The sequence below is a fragment of the Mobula birostris genome, chromosome 8, assembly GCF_030028105.1.
Source record: "Mobula birostris isolate sMobBir1 chromosome 8, sMobBir1.hap1, whole genome shotgun sequence".
Taxonomy (NCBI): Eukaryota; Metazoa; Chordata; class Chondrichthyes; order Myliobatiformes; family Myliobatidae; genus Mobula; species Mobula birostris.
Genome location: NC_092377.1, coordinates 166,001,893 through 166,024,252, shown reverse-complemented (window position 1 = coordinate 166,024,252; position 22,360 = coordinate 166,001,893). Strand labels below are relative to the sequence as shown.

The following is a 22,360-nucleotide window of genomic DNA, read 5'->3' as shown; positions in this document are numbered from 1 at the left end:
TAACTCTTTTTTACTCTCTCCAGAAGTTTCACATCCTTCTAAAACTTAGAATTAGGCAGAACATTTCATGTATGTAGAACTGCTGTTGTATAATAGTCTATCTGAAGTTCCTGATTTGCCTGCTTTCCTTTATTTACGAAGGCCAGAAGTACTCATTTTACATTAATGTTTAGAACTTATTCATCTTTCAAGCCTTCAAGGTTTTGAAGGATGAAATTCAAAATGCTTAAATTGATTTCCAGTATATAAAATTGGCACAATAAAAAACTTGCGTTCAAGGTAACAGGAAACTATTCAGGCAATTCTTCATGAAGCCTCAGAGGAACCTCTGAGTTGCTCCATCTCTTTTGTGTGGTGCTCCAGATTTCCAGCATCTGTTGTCTCCTGTGTCACAGTATGACTGGGAGAAGTGTGTTACTATGAAATGGACAGTGCCTATCTCAAAGCAACAGAGAGCTGCTATAAACCGATCTCTTTCATCTGCAATCATATAACTAGTGAAGTGCCCCAAGGATCAGTTCTTGGACACTGATTATTTGCAACTTAGAGTGTAAATTGCTGGTATTTATGTATTTATACACATTTTATTCCATGTCATGGCGGGGGGGAGATACAGGAGCCTCAATACCACGCTCAATGCTTTAGGAACAGTTTCCTCCCCACAGCCATCAGATTTCTGAATGGAAAATGAGTCCCTGTACATTGCCTCGTTTTATCCTCTCTCTTTGTACTACTTGTTTAATTTAATTTTTAAAATATATTTATTTTGTAATTTATAGTTTTTATTATGCATTGCATTGTACTGCTGTCATGAAACAAATTTCATGACATATGCCAATAATATTTAATTTATGCACTTTGTTTATTTATGCATACTTATGCATAATTTATTTGTAGATTTTATTCTTACTTTCCTAAGTTACTGTGGGTTATATGCGTGTTACGTGTACCAATGTACTTTACACCCTGATCCAGAGAAACTTTGACTTGTTTGACGCTATACATGTATATAGCTAAATGACAATAAACTTGACTTGATTTGATGATCTTAAACCAGATTCTGATTCCGATATCCGTACTTTAACCTCCAACTTTATTTCTATGTAATTATTTATACTTTATAATTGATGAATGTGTTTTTGTTGTATGACCAACACACCACAACCAAGTTGTAATACATGTAAATGTACCCTCATTTGTTTGGTACACCTGTACACCTGCTCATTAATGCAAATATATCTAATCAGCCAATCACGTGGCAACAATCCAATGCATAAAAGCAGGCAGACATGGTCAAGAGGTTCAGTTGTTCAGACCAAACATCAGAATGGGGAAGAAATGTAACCTAAGTGATTCTGACAGTGGAATGGCTATTGGGGTGGTTTGAATAGCTCAGAAACTGCTGATCTCCTGGGATTTTCACATAGTGCAGTGATTGAGGTATTAGATAGAGGGGTGTTTGGGGGGCTAACTAGAATGGTTGATCAGATTAATTGCCTGAGAGAAGAAATTTCTAAGAAGGCATTAAGTTTTTGTTTTAATAGCCCTATAGCACTTTCAAGAAGAGAGCTTTTGGAAAAGGCAGTTTACATCAGGCATACATGATCTTCCCTTTACAAGTCAGCACTGAATATTTTTATTGGTCCATGCTTCTCCAAGTAGCTGTTAGTTGTTATTGTTTCTTATCATCATCATCAAGCTGTTACTGAGCTGGTTCATACTGTATTTGTTAATTGTCATCTTATCTTGAGCTGTTAAGCTCTTGTGCTTTCTGGTTAACCTTGTCAAGTTTATTTTGACTGGCACGGGGTTTCAGCCTACAGTGATTATTTAAAGTGGACTCCTAATTAGCGTTTTTTGTGGGGTCCTTGTGTGCGTTTCGAGAATGATTCATCTTGCGGAGTTGCTTGATCGAGCCAAGGAAGATTGTTTGGATTTCTCAGGAGCAAACTCTTGTTTCAGTCCCAACATGGGAGTTTGTTGTTCCTCCACACTTGGTTTCAGTCATTTGCCAGTGCACGTTGTGACACATTCTTATCCAAACTGGAAACAGATCTACAGTTCAAACTGTGGTTCTTTACAAGCGGTGTGCTTTCAGACCGACTGTGTGGCCTGGCGCTTCACTGTCTCCAGGAGCAGCCTGGAAGACACTCACCCTTGAGGAGTGGCCCCATGAACAACCCAATTCCACAAAACTGAAACATCACGGGAGACAACAGGCAGTGTGTCTGCTGTCAGAAGGCGGCCCCCCTATTTGAGCGATTCCCCCTATATCTCTCTGTCTCGATGGAGAGTGAGTGCTTGTCAGTTCCCGAGATGGTGGGACTCAGAGAAGCGACGAGGAAGATCGTACCATGGGAACAGCTAGTTGCTGCTCTCCGCTCTTGTGGCTGCAGGACTGACCCCTCTCTCTCTCGCTGGTGAGAGAGAGCCTGTCTGAGATACTGAGGTGCTGGGTGATGCACTGTAGTTTAGATGGACTCTAGGTCAATGTCTCTTTAGAGGGCTTTTGCTTTTGCTTGCACGGTGGCAGGTGGGACGGTCATTGGTGTCTGATGGTGTGAGACGGGGGGGAAGAGAAGCTTCGGGGCTTCACTGATTCTGTCATTCATTCTGTGGGGTTCCTGTTTTGTGGATGTCTGTGAAGAGTATGAAGTTTAGGTTGTATATTGTATATAAGGCATTCGTTAGTCCATGGATCTGTGCCTGGAAAGTCTTCACTCTCCAGGGCGCAGGCCTGGGCAAGGTTGTATGGAAGACTCGCAGTTGCCTATGCTGCAAGTCTCCCCTCTCCACGACACCAATGTTGTCCAAGGGAAGGGCACTAGGGCCCATACAGCTTGGCACCAGTGTCATCGCAGAGCAATGTGTGGTTAAGTGCCTTGCTCAAGGACACAACACATTGCCTCAGCTGGGGCTCGAACTCACGACCTTCAGGTCACTAGTCCAATGCCTTAACCACTTGGCCACGTGCCCACATGTACATTGTATATGTTCTCTGATATTATATTGAACCACTTGAACCTGCACCAAGAACGTCATACACAGAACCAAACAACCTTTTGTGATCTGCAACACTGTCTTTTATGGCAATTAGAATGTCCAAGAACGTAAGAAGCTGCAGAGAGCCCAATCCATCACTGACACCTCCCTCCTCACCGTCAATAGCATCTTCAGGAGGCACTGCATCAGGAAGGCAACATCCATCACCAAGGACTCCCTCCATCCAGGCCATACCATCTTGTTGCTGCCACCATCGGTCAGGAGGTACAGAAGCCTGGAGTCCCACACCAGCGGGTTCAGGAACAGCTACTTCCCTTCAACCATTTGGTTCTTGAACCAACCGATATTATGTTTTGTAACTTCAGAACATTAAACTAATTCAATGGAAAACAAGAAAGCCAAGGGACATGAGTCTTAGGTCAATTTTACTTTAAGCGTGATAATGTATGCAGTTCACATATTTATATACGTAAACCAGAATGAATTATTTAAATGAATAAGAGTGCTTAATCAACCTTTATATATGCAAGATTACTCAATTATAACTGAGATATTAAATACACAACAATCAGGGCAACCTGAATCACTGCAGTTTAGCACCACTATGTCCAATTTGATCACTTTGTACTAAAATTAACTCTTTTTTGTTCTATTTCTGTTCCCTCTTGTAAAAATTGCATATAATTTATGTTTTTCTTATTGTTCTTTTTCACACCTTGTGGCATGCGAGGGGTCATTTTTGCCATTTCTGTAGTACTTGACTATTTTTTTTACAAAGCCAAGTTGCTAACTTGACACTCAACCCAGTATGGCTGGAAAATGTTTAAGACCCAGCTGGATTTGAACTCAGGACCACGTGCCTCAAAGGCAGGTGCTGATGCCAGAACACCACTAGCCTTCTGTGTTTTTCCTGAGCATACTGCTTACCTGATGCTCTGTGCCTGTGATGCCGCTACAGGTAAATTTTTCATTGCACCTGTGCATAAATGTATGTACTTGTGCAGATGACAATAAACCTGACTTTGACTTCAAAGTTCAAAGTTCAAAGTACATCAATTATCAAGATGGGGTTGAGAGGGATAATAACTCAGCCATGATGGAATGGGACAGCAGACTCGATGGGTCAAACGGCCTGATTCTGCTCCTGTGTCTGATGCACTTACGGACTGAGGACAAACAGTCACATGATGGCCAGAAAAAGAGACTCAGAGATTCTCTTAGAACATCTCTCTAGAGTTACAACATTGACACTTCCACTGGGAAAAATAAGCATTCACCTCTCCAGAACATCTAGAACAAACATTGATTTCTCAAAATTCTGGTCTTTTCTCCTCCCCCTTCTCTCTTTTTCCATTCCCCCTTCGGGTTCCCCTCCGCCCCACCCTTTCTCTTCTCCTCACCCGCCTATCTCCTCTCTCTGGTAAACACAAGAGATTCTGCAGATGCTGGAAACCCAAAGCAACACAGAAAAAATGCCGGAGGAACTCAGCAGTTCAGGCAACATCCATGGAAATGAATAAACAGTCGATGCTTTTGGCGCTTCAGGACTAAAAAGGAAGGAGGCGAGATGCCGAATGAAAAGGTGCCCCTCCTTCCCTTTCTTCCATGGTCCACTGGCGTCTCCTATCAGATTCCTTCTTCGTCACCTCTTTAAATTCTTCACCTATCCCTTTGCAGCTCTTTACTTCCACCTCACCTGGTCTCTCCTCTCTCCCTCCCCCACCTTCTCATTCTGACTTCTGCTCCCATCCTTTCCAGTCCAGATGAAGGGTCCTGGCCCAAAATGGCAACTGTTCATTCCCCTCCACAGATGCTGCCTCCTCCAGCACTTTATTTATTCACTTCGCTGTGTGTTGTTCTGGATTTTCAGCATGTGCAGAATCTCTTGCGTTAACAAAAGAGGTCTAACCACACACTGACACCCAGGGGTGAAAGTATGTGACAGTGAAGTACTGTATACCTGTAGGAAAATTGTGGTAAGGATCTAGCCTTTAGTAATAATAATCAGAGAGCCACAGGGAGAATCTGTATTTACCAACAAGTAACCACTATTGTCTCAAGTAAAGAGCATGTGGGTTCACAAACGAACTACATGTGTGCACTCACTAGAATTCCTTGAGCTCCATGAAGAGTCAATGAAGAGGAAAGGTATTACCGCTAGTTAGAGTGGCAGGAAAAATAATAACGAGGAACAAGGACGTGACTGATGAAGTTAATGAGTATTTTGCATCAGGCTTCACTGTGGAAGACACTAGCAGTATGCCTGATGTTGTAGTGTGTGAAGGAAGAGAAGTGGGTGCAGTTACTGTTACAAGAGAGAAGGTGCTCAAAAAGCTGAAAGATCTAAAGGTACATAACTCATCCGGACCAGGGGAACTGCACCCTAGGTTCTGAGAGAGGCAGCATTAGAGATTGTGATGGCATTAGAAATGATCTTTCAAAAATCATTGGACTCTGGCATGGTGCCAGAGGACTGGAAAATTGCAAATGTTACTCCACTCTTTAAGAAAGGAGGAAGGCAACAGAAAGAAAATTATAGACCAGTTAGCCTGACCTCAGTGGTTGGGAAGATGTTAGAGTCAATTGTTAAGGATGAGGTGATGGAGCATTTGGTGACGCAGGACAAGATAGTACAAAGTCAGCATAGTTTCCTTCAGGGAAAATCCCTGCCTGACAAACTATTGGAATTCTTTGAGGAGATTACAAGTAGGATAGATAAAAGGGATACAGTGGATGTTGTATATTTGGACTTTCAGAAGGCCTTTGACAAGTTGCCACACATGAGGCTGCTTACCAAGTAAAGATTAGATTAGATTATGAGGACACACAGTCCTCTTTTATTGTCATTTAGTAATGCATGCATTAAGAAATGATACAATGTTCCTCCAGTATGATATCACAGAAACACAAGACAAACCAAGAATGAAAAACTGACAAAAACCACATAATTATAACATATAGTTACAACAGTGCAAAGCAATACCGTAATTTGATAAAGAACAGATCATGGGCACGGTAAAAAAAAGTCTCAAAGTCTCTTTGAAGTCCCGTCATCTCACGCAGATGGTAGAAGGAAGAGAAACTTTCTCCCTGCCATGAACCTCCAGCGCTGCAAACTTGCCGATGCAGCATCCTGGAAGCACCCGACCACAGCCGACTCTTGAGTCCGTCCGAAAACTTCGAGCCTCCAACCAGTCCTCTGACACCGAGCACCGAGCACCATTTCTGCCAAGCGCTTCGACCCTGACCCCGGCCGCCAAGCAATAGGCGAAGCCGAGGATTTTGGGGCCTTCCTCTCGGGAGATTCTCGATCGCACAGTAGCAGCGGCGGCGAAGTGGGCATTTCAGAAGTTTCTCCAGATGTTCCTCCGTGCTTCTCATGTCTGTCTCCATCGAATCAGGATTGTGCACGGTACCTACTTAACAAATACGATATCATTCCAGAGCGGCCACGCGCACTGCGTCATGCCGCCATCTTCTCCTCCCTATGGTATTACAGGAAAGTTACTGGCATGGTTAGAGCATTGGCTGATTGGTAGGAGGCAGCCAGTGGGAATAAAAAGATCCTTTTCTAGTTGGCTACCAATGACTAGTGGTGTTCCGCAGGGGTCAGTGTTGGGACCGCTTTTTTCTATGCTGTATATAAATGATTTAGATGATGGAATAAATGGCTTTGTTGCCAAGTTTGCAGATGATATGAAGATTGGTGGAGGGACACGTAGTGTTGAGGAAACAGGTAGGATGCAGAAAGACTTAGACAGATTAGTAGAATGGGTGAGAAAGTGGCAAATGAAATGCAATGTTGCAAAATGCATGGTCATGAACTTCGGTAGTGTGTGAAGGAAGAGAAGTGGGTACAGTTACTGTTACAAGAGAGAAGATGCTCAAAAAGCTGAAAGACCTAAAGGTACTTAAGTCACCCAGACCAGAGGAACTGCACCCTAGGGTTCTGAAAGAGGTAGCATTGTGCAGACTATTTTCTAAATGGGGAGAAAATACGGGAATCGGAGGGACCTGGGAGTCCTTGTGCAGAACACCCTGAAGGTTAACTTGCAGGTTGAGTTGATGGTGAGGACAGTAAATGTCATGTTAGCATTCATTTCAAGACATCTAGAATACAAGAGCAAGGGTGTGATGCTGAAACTTTATAAGGCACTGGTGAGGCATCGCCTTGAGTATTGTGAACAGTTTTGGGCCCCTTATCTTAGAAGAGATATGCTGTCATTGGAGAGGGTCCAGAGGAGGTTCACAAGGATGATTCCAGGAATGAAAGGGTTATCATACGAAGAACATTTGATGGCTCTGGGTCTGTAGTCGCTGGAATTCAGAAGGATGAGAGGGGATCTCATTGAAACCTTTCGAATGTTGAAAGGCCTAGACAGAGTAGATGTGGAAAGGATATTTCCCATCGTGGGAGAGTCCAGGACAAGAGGGCACAGCCTCAGGATAGAGGGGTGTAGTTTCAAAACAGAGATGCGGAGAAATTTCTTTAGCCAAAGGGTGGTGAATTTGTGGAATCTGTTGCCATATGCAGCTGTGGAGGCCAGGTAATTGGGTGTATTTAAGGCAGAGATTGATAGGTTCTTGATTGGACATGGCATCAAAGGTTATGGGGAGAAGGCTGGGAACAGGGGTTGAGGAAGAGATAGAAAAAAAGGATTAGCCATGACTGAATGGTGGAGCAGACTCGATGGCCCAGATGGCCTAATTCTGTTGCTATGTCTTTCTATGGTCTATGGTCTATTACCCAGGAAAGGAGTCTTCACTGGCCAGGAGTTCCTCGTGATCCCAAACTCCATGTGTCAGTGGGATCGTCCTCATCCACAACGGTTGGGCTCTGAAGAGTGATCACTGTAATGTATTTGGAGCTCCTGACTCTTATAGTGTTCCTTATCAGTTCAAATGATGTATCTCCATTCCATTGGCTCAAGGTGACCTGACCTACTTCAGTCAGCTTCTTATTGGCTATAGTCAGGACTACAATGAACATTGATTTATAGTCTTTGCCCTCCACCATTTGTCTTTGATTTTTTCGATTCTGACTGGTTCAAGCCAGTTAAATCAGGTGACTCAGATGCTGACTCTAATAAGATTACAGATTGCTTCTCCTGCTAGCCTGCCACTTTGTATAATAAACAGTTACTTATTTGAGAATGGTCTCAGGTTTAGCAGGTCAGTACCTGAATCTCCTTGTGCCCACATTCAATTGTTCTGATTAGATTATCCCAGAGCAAGAATCATTTCAGAGTACACAAAATGGGAGGGACTGCAAGGACAAAATCTCACAAAATGTCCATCTCCATCTCCTTCCAGCACATGGACAATTGGTTTGTCTACTTCCACTGCCCTTGATTCATCCAGATCCACTGATTTGTAGACTGTAGTTCCTTCTGGCCACCAGAATGTCTGACACCAACAATAAAAATGAGTAAAGGTGACATAGTCAGAATTCACCTTCTGCTGCCAGGAAATTGAAGCCACTTTCACCTCTAGTGCTAATGTGCATCAGATGGCAGATCTGAATCTACAGCAACAAACATGGATTGAGTCCACAGCATTCAGCCCAAGTGGGAGAGTGAGCAACCAGAGATCATGGTCCACATCAGTACCAAAAGTTTGGACTTACCAAACATACCAGTGATAATGAGGCATCTTTAAAAGGAACCGAGATGACTACCTACCTGTTGAAGTGCAGCAAGACGTTTTTTTTAAATCCATGGCGTGCTGTCTTTGCAAGAGGAGAAGATGGTCAATTTTTTAAAAAGACAGAAAATGGTCAAATTCAGGCGTTCATAAACAGTAAGTACTGGGTGATAATAATTATAAATTTTTAAAATGTAAAAATGGCGAGCTACATAGGAAAAGATAGATGCATTCGATTGCACAAGAGATAACTATATTGTATACTGAGAGATTTGAGCAGTATTTTGAAACAAGTGAAATAGCCAATGAGAAATGAATGGAAATTTTGCTGAGTGCATTGGGTGGAAAATCATACAAGAAGTGCTTAGAAGTTTAACTGTTCCAACTAAACCAACTGAAATGAGCTTTGCTGATATTGTGAAAGTAATGCAGGACATTTAGAACTGTACCATTGTTGAATGCAGAACACTTTTGTTTCATAAGCAGAATCAAAAGGAAGAGATTGTCTGAGCATTGTCAATTCAGTGATGGGCTTGAGAGATTGTTTAGTTTGTGGAATCTTACAAGAAAACATTCAAAAACAGCTCCTAACTGAAGCACAACTCAACATTTAAAAGAGCAGTTGAAATCACTGTATCAATAGAAACCACAACCAGAGGTGCAATTGAGTTGCAGTCAGGAATGAAAGTGAACTTAAACAAAAATGCAACTTCTAAACGTAAACCGGCCTGGCCGAACAAATTGCGTTACCAGTGTGGAAGGGGCTCACAAACACCAGGTTTAAAAGTGAAATTGTAGAAAATGCAACAATGTAAGACACACAAAGAGCATGTCACACAGACAAAAATAAATGGACTGCAGAGGGGAGAGAAAAAGATAGAAAGTCAATTTACAGTTTCAAAAACAGCATTAATCTGCATGCTGTTGATGAAAAATCTGATAATGATGAGAGTGACACAAGCCTGTATAGCCTTGAGGTTTATAATGTAAAATCTAACAAAAGATAAGCAATATGGCTTACAGCATAAATGGACAGCAAATTAATTAAAATGGAATTAGACACTGGTGCAACTGTTTCAGATATTCCATAAAATGTGTTTGAATGGAATTTTAAAGATAATGAACTGAAACCTGCAGGTATCCAACTAAGGATTTATACTACAGGAAAAAACAAGTCCTGTGTGAATGACATTCGTAATAGTGGAATACAACCAGAAAGACACATTGGGCTTGTATGTGGTAAAACCAGGAGGACTAGAATGGAGGTAGATAGATAGATACTTTATTGATCCCAGAGAAAATTGCAGTGTCACAGTAGCATTACAAGTACACAGATATAAATATTAGAAGAGAAGCAGAAAGAATAAATAAGTTACCACAAACAGTCTAACAGGAGGGGGTCATTACTTCCTTAGCTATAGGTTGACTTATTATAGAGCCTAACAGCCTAGGGTAAGAATGACCTCATATAGCGCTCTTTGGAGTAATTCAGTTGTCCTAGTCTGTTACTAAAACTGCTCCTCTGTTCAGCCAAGGTGACATGCAGAGGGTGGGAAACATTGTCCAGAATTGCCAGGATTTTCCTTTGTTCTGCCATCGCCTCCAGTGTGTCCAGTTTGACTCCTACAACAGAGCCAGCCTTTCCAATCAGTTTATTCAACCTGTTGGCATCACCCATGTTGATGCCATTGCCCCAGCACAACATCGCATAGAAGATTGTACTGGTGACAACAGACTGGTAGAACGTGCGAGGGAGAGGCCTGCACACTCCAACGGCCCTCAGCCTCCTCAGGAAGTAGAGGCGACTCTGGCCCTTCTTGTACAAAGCCTCTGTGTTGATGCTCCACTCAAGTCTGTCATCCAGGTGCACCCCCAGGTACCTGTAGGACCTCACCATATCCACGTCCTCACCATCAATAGTAACAGGGAGCAGTGCAGGCTTAGCTCTTCCTAAAGTCCATCACCATCTCCTTTGTCTTACTGATGTTGTGTTGCAGGTAACTCAGCTTGCGCCATTTGACAAAGTGCTCCACCAGGGCCCGATATTCATCCTCCCGTCCTTCCTTTATACCCAACTATTGCTGAGTCATCAGAGAATTTCTGCAAATGACATAGAAACATAGAAACATAGAAAATAGGTGCAGGAATAGGCCATGCGGCCCTTCAAGCCTGCACCGCCATTCAGTACGATCATGGCCGATCATCCAACTCAGAACCCTGTACCTGCCTTCTCTCCATACCCCCTGATCCCTTTAGCCACAAGGGCCATATCTAACTCCCTCTTAAATATAGCCAATGAACTGGCCTCAACTGTTTCCTGTGGCAGAGAATTCCATAGATTCACCACTCTCTGTATGAAGAAGTTTTTCCTCATCTCGGTCCTAAAAGGCTTCCCCTTTATCCTCAAACTATGACCTCTCATTCTGGACTTCCCCAACATCGGGAACAATCTTCCTGCATCTAGCCTGTCCAATCCCTTTAGAATTTTATACGTTTCAATTAGATCCCCCCTCAATCTTCTAAATTCCAGAGACTATAAGCCTAATCGATCCAATCTTTCATCATATGAAAATTCTGCCATCCCAGGAATCAATCTGGTGAACCTTCTTTGTACTCCCTCTATGGCAAGAATGTCTTTCCTCAGATTAGGGGACCAAAACTGCACACAATACTCCAGGTGTGGTCTCACCAAGGCCTTGTACAACAGCAGTAGTACCTCCCTGCTCCTGTACTCGAATCCTCTTGACATGATTCAGTGTTGTACCTAAAGTCCGAAGTATACAGGGTAAACAGGAAGGGAGCCAATACAGTCCTCTGTGGGGCCCTGGTGCTGCCTATGGCCGTGTCTGACACACAGATCTGAAGCTGCACATACTGAGGTCTGCCCATTTTGGTCACCTACCTACAGGAAAGATGTAAACAAGGTTGAAAGAGCGCGAAGAAAATTTACAGGAATGTTGTCGGGACTTGAGGACAGGAGTTATAGGGAAAGGTTGAATAGGTTACAACCTTATTCCCAAGAACATAGACGGTTGATGGAATATGTGATCGAGGTATACAAAATTAATAGGGGTATGGATAGGGTAAATGCAAGCAGGTATTTTTCTATCAAGGTTGAGTGAGAATACAACTAGAGGTCACAGGTTAAGAGTGAAAGGTGAAATATTTGAGGGGAAGATGAGGGGGAACTTCTTCACTCAGAGGGTGGTGAGAGTGTGGAACTTGCCAGTGCAAGTGGTGGATGTGGGCTTGATTTCAACGTGTAAGAGAAGTTTGGATAATTACATGGATGAAAGGATATGGAGGGTTATGGTCCAGGTGCAGGACAATGGGAGTAGATAGTTTAATGTAGATTTCCATGACTCTGACACTATAGCAAACGATCTGGTGAAGTAAGTCACATATAATGCTGGAGGAAATCAACGAAGTTTGAAGTAAATTTACTATAGAACATAGAATAGTACAGCACAGTACAGGCCCTTCGGTCCATAATGTTGTGCCGACCCTCAAACCCTGCCTCCCATATAAGCCCCCACCTTAAATTCCTCCATATACCTGTCTAGTAGTCTCTTAAACTTCACTAGTGTATCTGCCTCCACCACTGACTCAGGCAGTGCATTCCACACACCAACCACTCTCTGAGTAAAAAACCTTCCTCTAATATCCCCCTTGAACTTCCCACCCCTTACCTTAAAGCCATGACCTCTTGTATTGAGCAGTGGTGCCCTGGTGAAGAGGCGCTGGCTATCCATTCTATCTATTCCTCTTATTATCTTGTACAACTCTATCATATCTCCTCTCATCCTCCTTCTCTCCAAAGAGTAAAGCCCTAACTCCCTTAATCTCTGATCATAATGCATACTCTCTAAACCAGGCAGCATCCTGTTAAGTCTCCTCTGTACCCTTTCCAATGCTTCCACATCCTTCCTATAGTGAGGCGACCAGAACTGGACACAGTACTCCAAGTGTGGCCTAACCAGAGTTTTATAGAGCTGCATCATTACATCGCGACTCTTAAACTCTATCCCTCGACTTATGAAAGCTAACACCCCATAAGCTTTCTTAACTATCCTATCCACCTGTGAGGCAAAGTACATGTATAGGAACATATACAATCCTGAGATTCATTTTCCTGTGAGCATACTCAATAAATCTATAGAATAACAACCATAACAGAATCAATGAAAGAAACATAGATGCTTACAGCACATTACAGGCCCTTCGGAGCATATTGTTGTGCTGACCATGTAACCTACTGTAGAAACTGCCTACAATTTCCCTACCACATAGCCCTCTGTCTACCTATCTAACAGTCTCTTAAAAGACCCTATTGTATCCACCTCCACCACCTTTGCTGACATTCCATGCACCCATCACTCTCTGTGTAAAAAACTTGCCTCTGACATCTCCCTTATACCTACTTCCAAGCATCTTTAAAGTATGCCCTCTCACATTAGCCATTTCAACCCTGGGAAAATCCTCTGGTGATCCGCACCATCAATGCCTCTCATCATCTTATGCACCTCCATCAGGTCAACTCTCATCCTCCGTCGCTCCAAGGAGAAAAGGCCAAGTTCACTCAACCTATTCTCATAAGGCCTGCTCTCCAATCCAGCCAACATCCTTGTAAATCTCTTCTACACTCTCTCTATAGTATCCACTTCCTTCCTGTAATGAGGTGACCAGAACTGAACACAGTACTCCAAGTGGGGTCTAGCTAAGGTCTTATGTAGCTGTAACATTATCTCACGGCTCTTGAATTCAATCCCATAGTTGATGAAGGCCAACACACCATACATCTTTGTAACAATACTGTCAACCTGCGAAGCAGCTTTGAATGTCCGATGGACACGGACGACCATACCTCACTGATCCTCCACACTGCCAGGAGTCTTACCATTAATATTATATTCTGTCTTCAAATTTGACCTATCAAAATGAACCACTTCACACTTATCTGGGTTGAATTCCATTTGCCACTTCTCAGCCCAGTTCTGCATCCTATCGACGTCACTGTAACCTCTGTCATCTCTCCAGACTATCCACAACACCTCCAACTTTTGTGCCATCAGCAAACTTACTAACCCACCTTCATCCAGGTCACTTACAAATATCACAAAGAGTAGGGGTCCCAGAACAGATCCCTGCAGAACACCACTGGACACCGACCTCCATGTAGAATACGAACCATCTACAACCACCCTTTGTTTCCTGTGGTCAAGCCAATTCTGGATCCACAAAGCAAGGTCTCCTTGGATCCCACACCTCATGACCTTACGAATGAGCCTCGCATGGGGAACCTTATCAAAAACCTTGCACCATTCCAGAATCTGCCTCCCTATCTGCTCCTCAATATTTCTGTTACTACTGGGGGGTCTATAAAAAAAAGACCACCTAACTTGGGCATTCATCTAGAATGCAGAAGACAAAAACTGTGCAAAGGCAAAAATAAATAAATAGAAACATAAAAACATAGAAAAGCTACAGCACAATACAGGCCCTTCGGCCCACAAAGCTGTGCCGAACATGTCCCTACCTTAGAAATTACTCAACTTACCCATAGCCCTCTATTTTTCTAAGCTCCATGTACCTATCTAAAAGTCTCTTAAAAGACCCTATCGTATCCGCCTCCACTACTGTTGCCGGCAGCCCATTCCATGCACTCACCACTCTCTGAGTTGACATCTCCTCTGTACCTACTCCCCAGCACCTCTTGTGGCAACCATTTCAGCCCTGGGAAAAAGCCTCTGACTATCCACACGATCAATGCCTCTCATCATCTTGTACACCTCTATCAGGTCGCCTCTCATCCTTTGTTGCTCCAAGGAGAAAAAGCCGAGTTCACTCAACCTATTCTCATAAGGCATGCTCCCCAATCCAGGCAACATCCTTGTAAATCCCCTCTGCACCCTTTCTATGGCTTCCACATCCTTCCTGTAGTGAGGTGACCAGAACTGAACACAGTACTCCAAGTGGGGTCTGACCAGGGTCCTATATAGCTGCAACATTACCTCTCGGCTGCTAAATTCAATCCCACGGTTGCTGAAGGCCAATGCACCGTATGCTTTCTTAACCACAGAGTCAACCTGCACAGCTGCTTTGAGCGTCCTATGGACTCGGACCCCAAGATCCCTCTGAAGCTCCACACTGCCAAGAGTCTTACCATTAATACTATACTTTGCCATCATATTTGACCTACCGAAATCAACCACTTCACACTTATCTGGGTTAATAAGTAATAAACAACAAATATAGAGAACATAAGATGAAGAGTCCATAGGTTGTGAAAACATTTCAATGATGGGGCAGGTGAAGTTGAGTGAAGTTACCCCTTTGGTTCAAGTGACTGAATGTTGAGGGGTAATAACTGTTCCTAAACCTGATAGTGTGAGTCCTGAGGCTCCTGTATTTTCTTCCTGATGGCAGCAGTGAGAAGAGAGCATACTCTGGGTGGTGGGGGCCCCTGATAATGAATGCTGCTTTCCTGCAGCAGTTTTGTATGTAGATGTGTCCAATAGCTGGGAGGGCTTTACACGTGATGCTCTGGGTCACTACCTTTTGTAGAATTTTCCTTTCAGGGGCATTGGTGTTTCTATACTAGGCTGTGGAGCAGCCAGTCAATACGCTCTCAACTACACATCTATAGAAGCTTGTCAAAGTTTTAGACGTCATACCAAATCTCTGCAAACTCCTAAGAAAGTCAGGCAAGATCTATGGAGAGGAATAAACAGTCGATATTTCAGGCTGAGTCCCTTCATCAGGACTGTGCTCCATAGACGATGCCTGACCAGTTGAGTTCATCTAGCATCCTGCTTTTAATTAGTTCTTCAAACACTTGCTTTGATTAATCCCTTTAATATAACTTTATCAATATCCTTCCTCCCATACTAAATGTACCCAGTATTCTCAGTTTGTGTTCAAGGTAATTGGAGAACATGACATAATATTGTCAAAGCCATTCTAATTTATGAAACTTGCATTTGAAGAATAAATTTCAATCCTACTCTAATAAGAATACATCAGTAGTTAGAATCGTCACGTATCCCTAATTTGACAGCATTTTTACATAACTTGTCACTGAGTTAAGGTGACATATACATAGTCTGTGTATTGAAAATAGCTAATTGGTGTACAATTTTTAATCAAGTGCAAATTGATTACAAGGGGAATGTGAATCACAAGGATAGAACTTGAAAACAAAGGCTTTGGTTTCATAAACACAAGAGTTTCCGCAGATGTTGGAATTCTAGAGCTATCATCATCATTATATATTGTGTTGCATAATGTGGGCGATCGTGGTCTCTCCATGACCATGATTTTCTTGGCAAATTTTTCTGTAGAAGTGGTTTGCCATTGCCTTCTTCTGGGCAGTGTCTTTACAAGATGGGTGACCCCAGCCATTATCAATACCCTTCAGAGACTGTCTGCCTGGCGTCAGTGGTCACATAGCCAGGATTTGTGATATGCACTAGCTGCCCATACGACTATTCACCACTTGGTCCCATGGCTTCATGTGACCCTGAGTGGGGGGGTTAAGCAGATGCTACACTTTGCCCAAGGGTGATCTGCAGGCTAGCAGAAGGAAGGAACACTTTGCACCTCCTTAGGTACAGACATACCTCCACTCACCACCCCAAATCTAGAGTACCACATACAAAATGCTTGAGGAACTCAGTGGGTCAGACAGCATTTATGGAGGCTAATTAACAGTCTACATTTCAGGCCAAGACCTTTCATCACCACAGACTCAACCTGCAAATTAATGTTTAGGGAATCATGCCCAAGTCTCATTTCACCTCAGTTTTTTTTGTATTTTCTCTCCATTAAGAAAATAGCTAACCCTTTCTCTTTTTCTACCAAAGTGCATGACCATACACTTCCCAGCACTGTATTCTATTTGCCATACTTTTGCCCATTCTCCTAACTTGCCTAAGTCCTTCTGCAGCCTCTCTACTTCCACAAAGCTACCTGTCCATCCACCTATATTCATATTTTCTGCAAACTGCAACAAAACTATCAATTCCATCATCCAAATCATTGACATGTAATATAAAATGAATTGGTCCCAACACAGACCCTTGTGGAACACCAGTAGTCACTGGCAGCCAGCTAGAAAAGGCTCCCTTTATTGCCACTGTTTGCCTCCTGTTAATCAGCCACTGTTTTATCCCTGCTAGAATCTTTCCTGTAATACCATGGGCTCATAGCCTGTTAAGCAGCCTCATGTGAGACACCTTGTCAAAGGCCTTCTGGAAATTCGAGTACACAACATCAAGTAATTCTCCTTTGTCTGTCCTGATTATCGTTTCTTCAAAGAATTCCAAAAGTTTTCTCAGACAAGATTTTCCCTTGAGGAAACCATGCTGACTATGGCCTATATTATCATGTGGCTCCAAGTACCCTGAGACCTCATTCTTAATAATTGACTCCAAATCCTTCCCGATCGCTGAGGTCAGTCTAACTGGCCTATAGTTTCCTTTCTTCTGCCTCTCTCCCTTCTTGAAGAGTGAAGTGCATTTGCAATTTTTCGGTCTTCCAGACCCATTCCAGAATCTACCCACTCCTCCACCTATCTTTGTATCATTGGCAAATTTAGCCACAAATCCATTAATCCCATAGTTCAAGTCATTGACATATATCGTAAAAAGCAGCAGTCCCAACACCGACCTCTTTATTCCCACTTTGTTTTCTGCCAATCAGCCAATGCTCCACCCATGATAGTAACTTCCCTGTAATTCCGTGGGCTCTTATCTTGCTAAGTAGCCTCATGTGCGTCACCTTGTCAAAGGCCTTCTGAAGATCCAACTACACCACATCTACTGCATCTCCTTTGTCTACCCTGCTTGTAATTTCCTCAAAAAATTGCAGTAGGTTTGTCAGGCAGGATTTTCCTTTCAGGAAACCATGCTGGCTTTGGCCTAACTTGTCATGTGCCTCCAGGTACTCTGTAATATCATCCCTAACAATCGATTCCAACAACTTCCCAACCACTGACGTCAGGCTAACAGGTCTATAGTTTCCTTTCTGCTGCCTCCCACCCTTCTTAAATAGAGGAGTAACATTTGCAATTTTCCAGTCATCCGAAACAATACCAGAATCTACCAATTCTTGAAAGATCATTGTTAATGCATCCGCAATCTCTCCAGCTACTTCCTTCAGAACCTGAGGGTGCATTCCATCAGGTCCAGGAGATTTATCCACCCTCAGGCCATTAAGCTTCCTGAGCACCTTGTCAGTCAATTTTCACTGCACTTACTTCACTTCCCTGATACCCTTGAATGTCCAGTATACTGCAGATGTCTTCCACTGTGGAGACTGATGCAAAATATGCATTCAGTTCCTCTGCCATCTCTGCGTCTCTCATTACAATATCTCCAGCATCATTTTCTATTGGTCCCATATCAACCCTCAATCTCTTTTACCCTTTATATACTTAAAAAAGTTCTAGTAACTTATTTGATATTAGTCACCAGTTTCCTTTCATAATTCATCTTTTCTTTCCTAATGACCTTCTTTGTTTCCTTCTGCAAGTTTTTAAAAGCTTCCCAATCCTCTATCTTCCCATTAGCTTTGGGTTCCTTGTATGGCCTCTCTTTTGCTTTTACTTTAGCTCTGACTTCGCTTGTCAGTCGCGGTAGTGTCCTTCTGCCATTCAAAAATTTCTTCTTATTTGGAATGTATCTGTCTTGCACTTTCCTTATTTTTCACAGAAACTCTGGCCATTGCTGCTCTGCTATCCTTCCTGCTAGTGTCTCTTTCCAGTCAATTTTGGCCATTTCCCTTCTCATGCCATTGTAATTTCCTTTATTCCACTGAAATACTGACACATTGGAATTTAGTTTCTCCTTCCCAAATTTCAAAGTGAACTCATCATATTGTGATCACTCTTCCCCAAGGGTTCCTTAACCTTAAGCTCTCTTATCACCTCCAAATCATTGCAGAACACCCAATCCAGCACAACTGATTCCCTAGTGGGCTCAACAACAAACTGTTCTAAAAAGCCATCCCTTAGAGTAGACATTCTACAAATTCTCTCTCTTGAGGTCCAATACTGACCTAGTTTTCCCAATCCACTTTCATGTTAAAATCCCCAACGATTATCATAATATTGCCTTTCTGACGCGCCTTTTCTAACTCCTGCTGTAATTTGTAATCCACATCCTGGCTGCTGTGTGGAGGCCTGTATACAACTGCCATTAGGGTCCTTTTACCCTTGCCATTTCTTAACTTAACCCATAGAGACTCTACACCTTCCAATCATGTGTAATCCCTTTGTAATGATTTAATATTATTTCTTATACACAGGAACACTCCACCCCCTCTGCCTACTAACCTATCTTTCTGATACACTGTATATCCTTGGACGTTCAGCTCCCAATGGCAGCCATCCTTTAGCCAAGTTTCAGAGATGGCCACAATGTCATATTTGCCAATCCATAGCTGAATCTCAAGATCATCAATTTTATTTCTTATGCTGCATTCTCCAGTTTCCCCCACATTCCAAAGATGTGTGGGTTGGGGTTAGTGAGCCGCACGCATGCTACGTTGGTCTCGGAAGCATGACGACGCTTGCGGGCTGCCCCCAGACTATTCTTGGACTATGCTGTTCATTGAGGCAAATGATGCATTTCACTGTCTGTTTCGATGTTTAGATATACAGGTGGCAACTAAAGCCAATCTTTTGAAGTTTTCCGATACTTTCCACCATCACGTGGTCAACAGCGGTATAACTGTATCCAGAATGGCATACTAACTGGTTGCATCTCCCTCTGGTACGGAGATTCCAAAGCACAGGACTGGAGAAAGCCGCAGAGGGAAGTAAATTCAGCCACTCCATCATGGGCACCGGCCTCCCCAGCATGCAGGACATCCTCAAGGGGCAATGCCTCAGGAATGTGACATCTATCACTAAGGACCCTCATTGACCTGGACCAGGTTTGCTCTCTTTTTACTCTGCTTATCTGTTTTAACCATATAACGACATAACAATTACAGCATGGAAACAGGCCATCTCGGCCCTTCTAGTTCGTGCCGAACTCCTACTCTCACCTAGACCCACCGACCTGCACTCAGCCCATAACCATTCCTTTCCTGTCCATATAGCTGTCCAGTTTAACTTTAAACGACAACATCGAACCTGCCTCAACCACTTCTGCTGGAAGTTCGTTCCACACAGCTACCACTCTCTGAGTAAAGAAGTTCCCCCTCGTGTTACCCCTAAACTTTTGCCCTTTAACTCTCAACTCATGTCCTCTTGTTTGAATCTCCCCCACTCTCAATGGAAAAAGCCTATTCACGTCAACTCTATCTATCCCCCTCATAATTTTAAATACCTCTATCAAGTCCCCCCTCAACCTTCTACGTTCCAATGAATCAAGACCCAACTTGTTCAACCTTTCTCTGTAACTTAGATGAAACCCAGGTAACATTCTAGTAAACCTTCTCTGTACTCTCTCAATTTTGTTGATATCTTTCCTATAATTTGGTGACCAAAACTGTACACAATACTCCAAATTTGGCCTTACCAAATTTTCTGTATATACAGTACTACAGTTTATAGTTATTTTATTGTGTTGTACTGCTGCCACACAAAAAAACAAATTCAGTGTCCACTTTATTAGGTACAGAAAGTATCTAATAAAGTGGCCACTGAGTGAATGTTCCTGGTCTTCTGCAGCTGTAGTTCATTCACTTCAAGGATCGGCATATTGTGAGTTCAGAGATGCTCTTCTGCACACCACTGTTGTAACGTGCGGTTATTTGAGCTACTGTCACCTTCCTGTCAGCTTGTACCAGTCTGGCCATTCTCCCCTGACCTCTCTCACTTTAACAAGGCATCTTTGCCCACAGAACTGCCACTCACTGGATTTTTTTTTGTTTCTCGCACCATTCTCTGTAAACTCCAGAGACTGCTGTGCATGAAAATCCCAGGAGACAGCAACTTCTTAGATACTCAAACCACCCAGTTCAGCACCAACAGTCATTCCACAGTCAAAGTCACTTAGGTCACATTTCTTTCCCATTCTGATGTTTGGTCTGAACAACAACTGAACCTCTTGACCATGTCTGCATGCTTTTATGCATTGAGTTGCTGCCATGTGATTGACTGATTAGATATTTGCATTAACGAGCCGGTGTGCAGCTGTACCTAATTAAGTGGCCACTGGGTGGACTGTATATTAATGATTCTGACATATTCCTCTGCCCCAGCACAATCAAGTGATTTTATTTTTGTTATATGAGTGTTACTGAGCTTAACACCCCGGTCCCAAGAAACATTGTCTCACTTGGCGGCGTCCATGCATATAATTAAATGACAGTAAAGATGGCTTGACTAGATTCCAGGGAAATGGAGAGGAGTTAGAATACTCACCAGCGATCCAGTTGGCTGACAGGTGCTGGAGAAGGGTGAACGGGACACAGAAGACGGAGATGAGCAAATCGCTGACGGCCAGTGAGGCGATGAAGACAGAGCTGGAGGTTTTGGCGGGAACCTTCACGTTCTTGTGGATGACCAGGCAGTTGCCAAGAAGAGCCAAGATGAAGATCAGCAGGTAAAGGGCGGAGAAAAGGACCTTCAGGCTGAGCGGTAGCTCCGGCACGTAAACCAACGGCTGTAAGTTAAAGGTCTCTATGAACTCTCTCCGAGACAGGTTCCAAGCTTTCAGCCAGTGCTGGAGTACTTCTGGAGTGATATTCATTTCGGACTAACGGCGGAAGAGCGCAGGTGAATTCCAGAAGTTTCGCCTGATACCCGACCTTGTGAACTTTGGCACTGGCGGGCAAGAAATTGTACACGAAGCACCAAAGGTCGTGGGTATGTCGAAAAATAAAGTCTAGCGTGCTCTAGTGCCTTTCACCCAAAGTATGCACCTCTCTCCCAATACCGGGGAGCCAAGCTGTTCCGTGCCCAGATTGAGCCGCAAAATGCGATCGAGATTGAGAAACTCAACTGAATGGTGTCCGGCGATCGGTGCGGTGGCCCGGTCGCTCGCTCTGGCAAGAAGGGGACAGATGTGCGGCTTCCTCAGCCAGCTGTGCAAATCCTAGAGTTACCTGCACCTTCTGCAGCGCTCACTCCAAACTGCCTCGAACGGTGCAGGTCCCGCGGCTGCGATGCGAAGGGAAGCCCTCTTCCCCCAAGCACCCAAAGCCAACTTTCCCCGGCACCCGTGAGGTCTCCGCAACGCGCGGACACGGCTGCAATACAGCTCCTCACTCCTGTCGGCGCAACTCGATGCATCAATCTCCTCCTTTTATATATAACGCCAGTCCCCGCACTGCCTCCCGAATTCATTCCGTGCCCTGAGCCTGCTGTGGAAGGCGGTGCTTTGCCCCCGCCCCACCTCCAATGACTACTGACAGTACAGCATTCAGAGACACGGTCTCCCACAAGATGAAATTGCTGACAATTGTCCAATTTTCCTGCAAGAATAGGTTAAATTTCACCGCAAAAGTCAGTCTCCGATATGGTTACGACAGCCACTCTTAATACTGTTCGAGTTCAATTAAATCCCAGTATGTTTCAAATACTTTTCCTAACTAATTGCTTCGATCTCGGCTTCCAGCCAGCGATCGAAGAGAGCTTCCTCCCGCTCTCGAGCTTAACATCGGCTCTTTAGGGCGTTGATAAAAAACGATGAAGATCCCAGACTGGGCACTTCACTGTTTTCCCAACAACTTGGGTTGAAAAACAGATAAAAGCTGGCGGGCA

General features: G+C 43.5%; 1 protein-coding gene across 1 annotated transcript in view; it reads right to left on the bottom strand.

Annotated features, from left to right (window-relative positions):
* The window catches only part of LOC140202103 (pyroglutamylated RF-amide peptide receptor-like), a 59,760-nt gene extending 38,400 nt beyond the window's left edge, over positions 1–21,360 (bottom strand). The window contains exon 1 of the mRNA XM_072266961.1: positions 21,020–21,360. Coding sequence (XP_072123062.1) covers positions 21,020–21,347 — 328 coding nt within the window. The 5' untranslated portion in view covers positions 21,348–21,360. The remainder of the gene's footprint in view (positions 1–21,019) is intronic.
* Between the last annotated feature and the right edge of the window lie 1,000 nt (positions 21,361–22,360).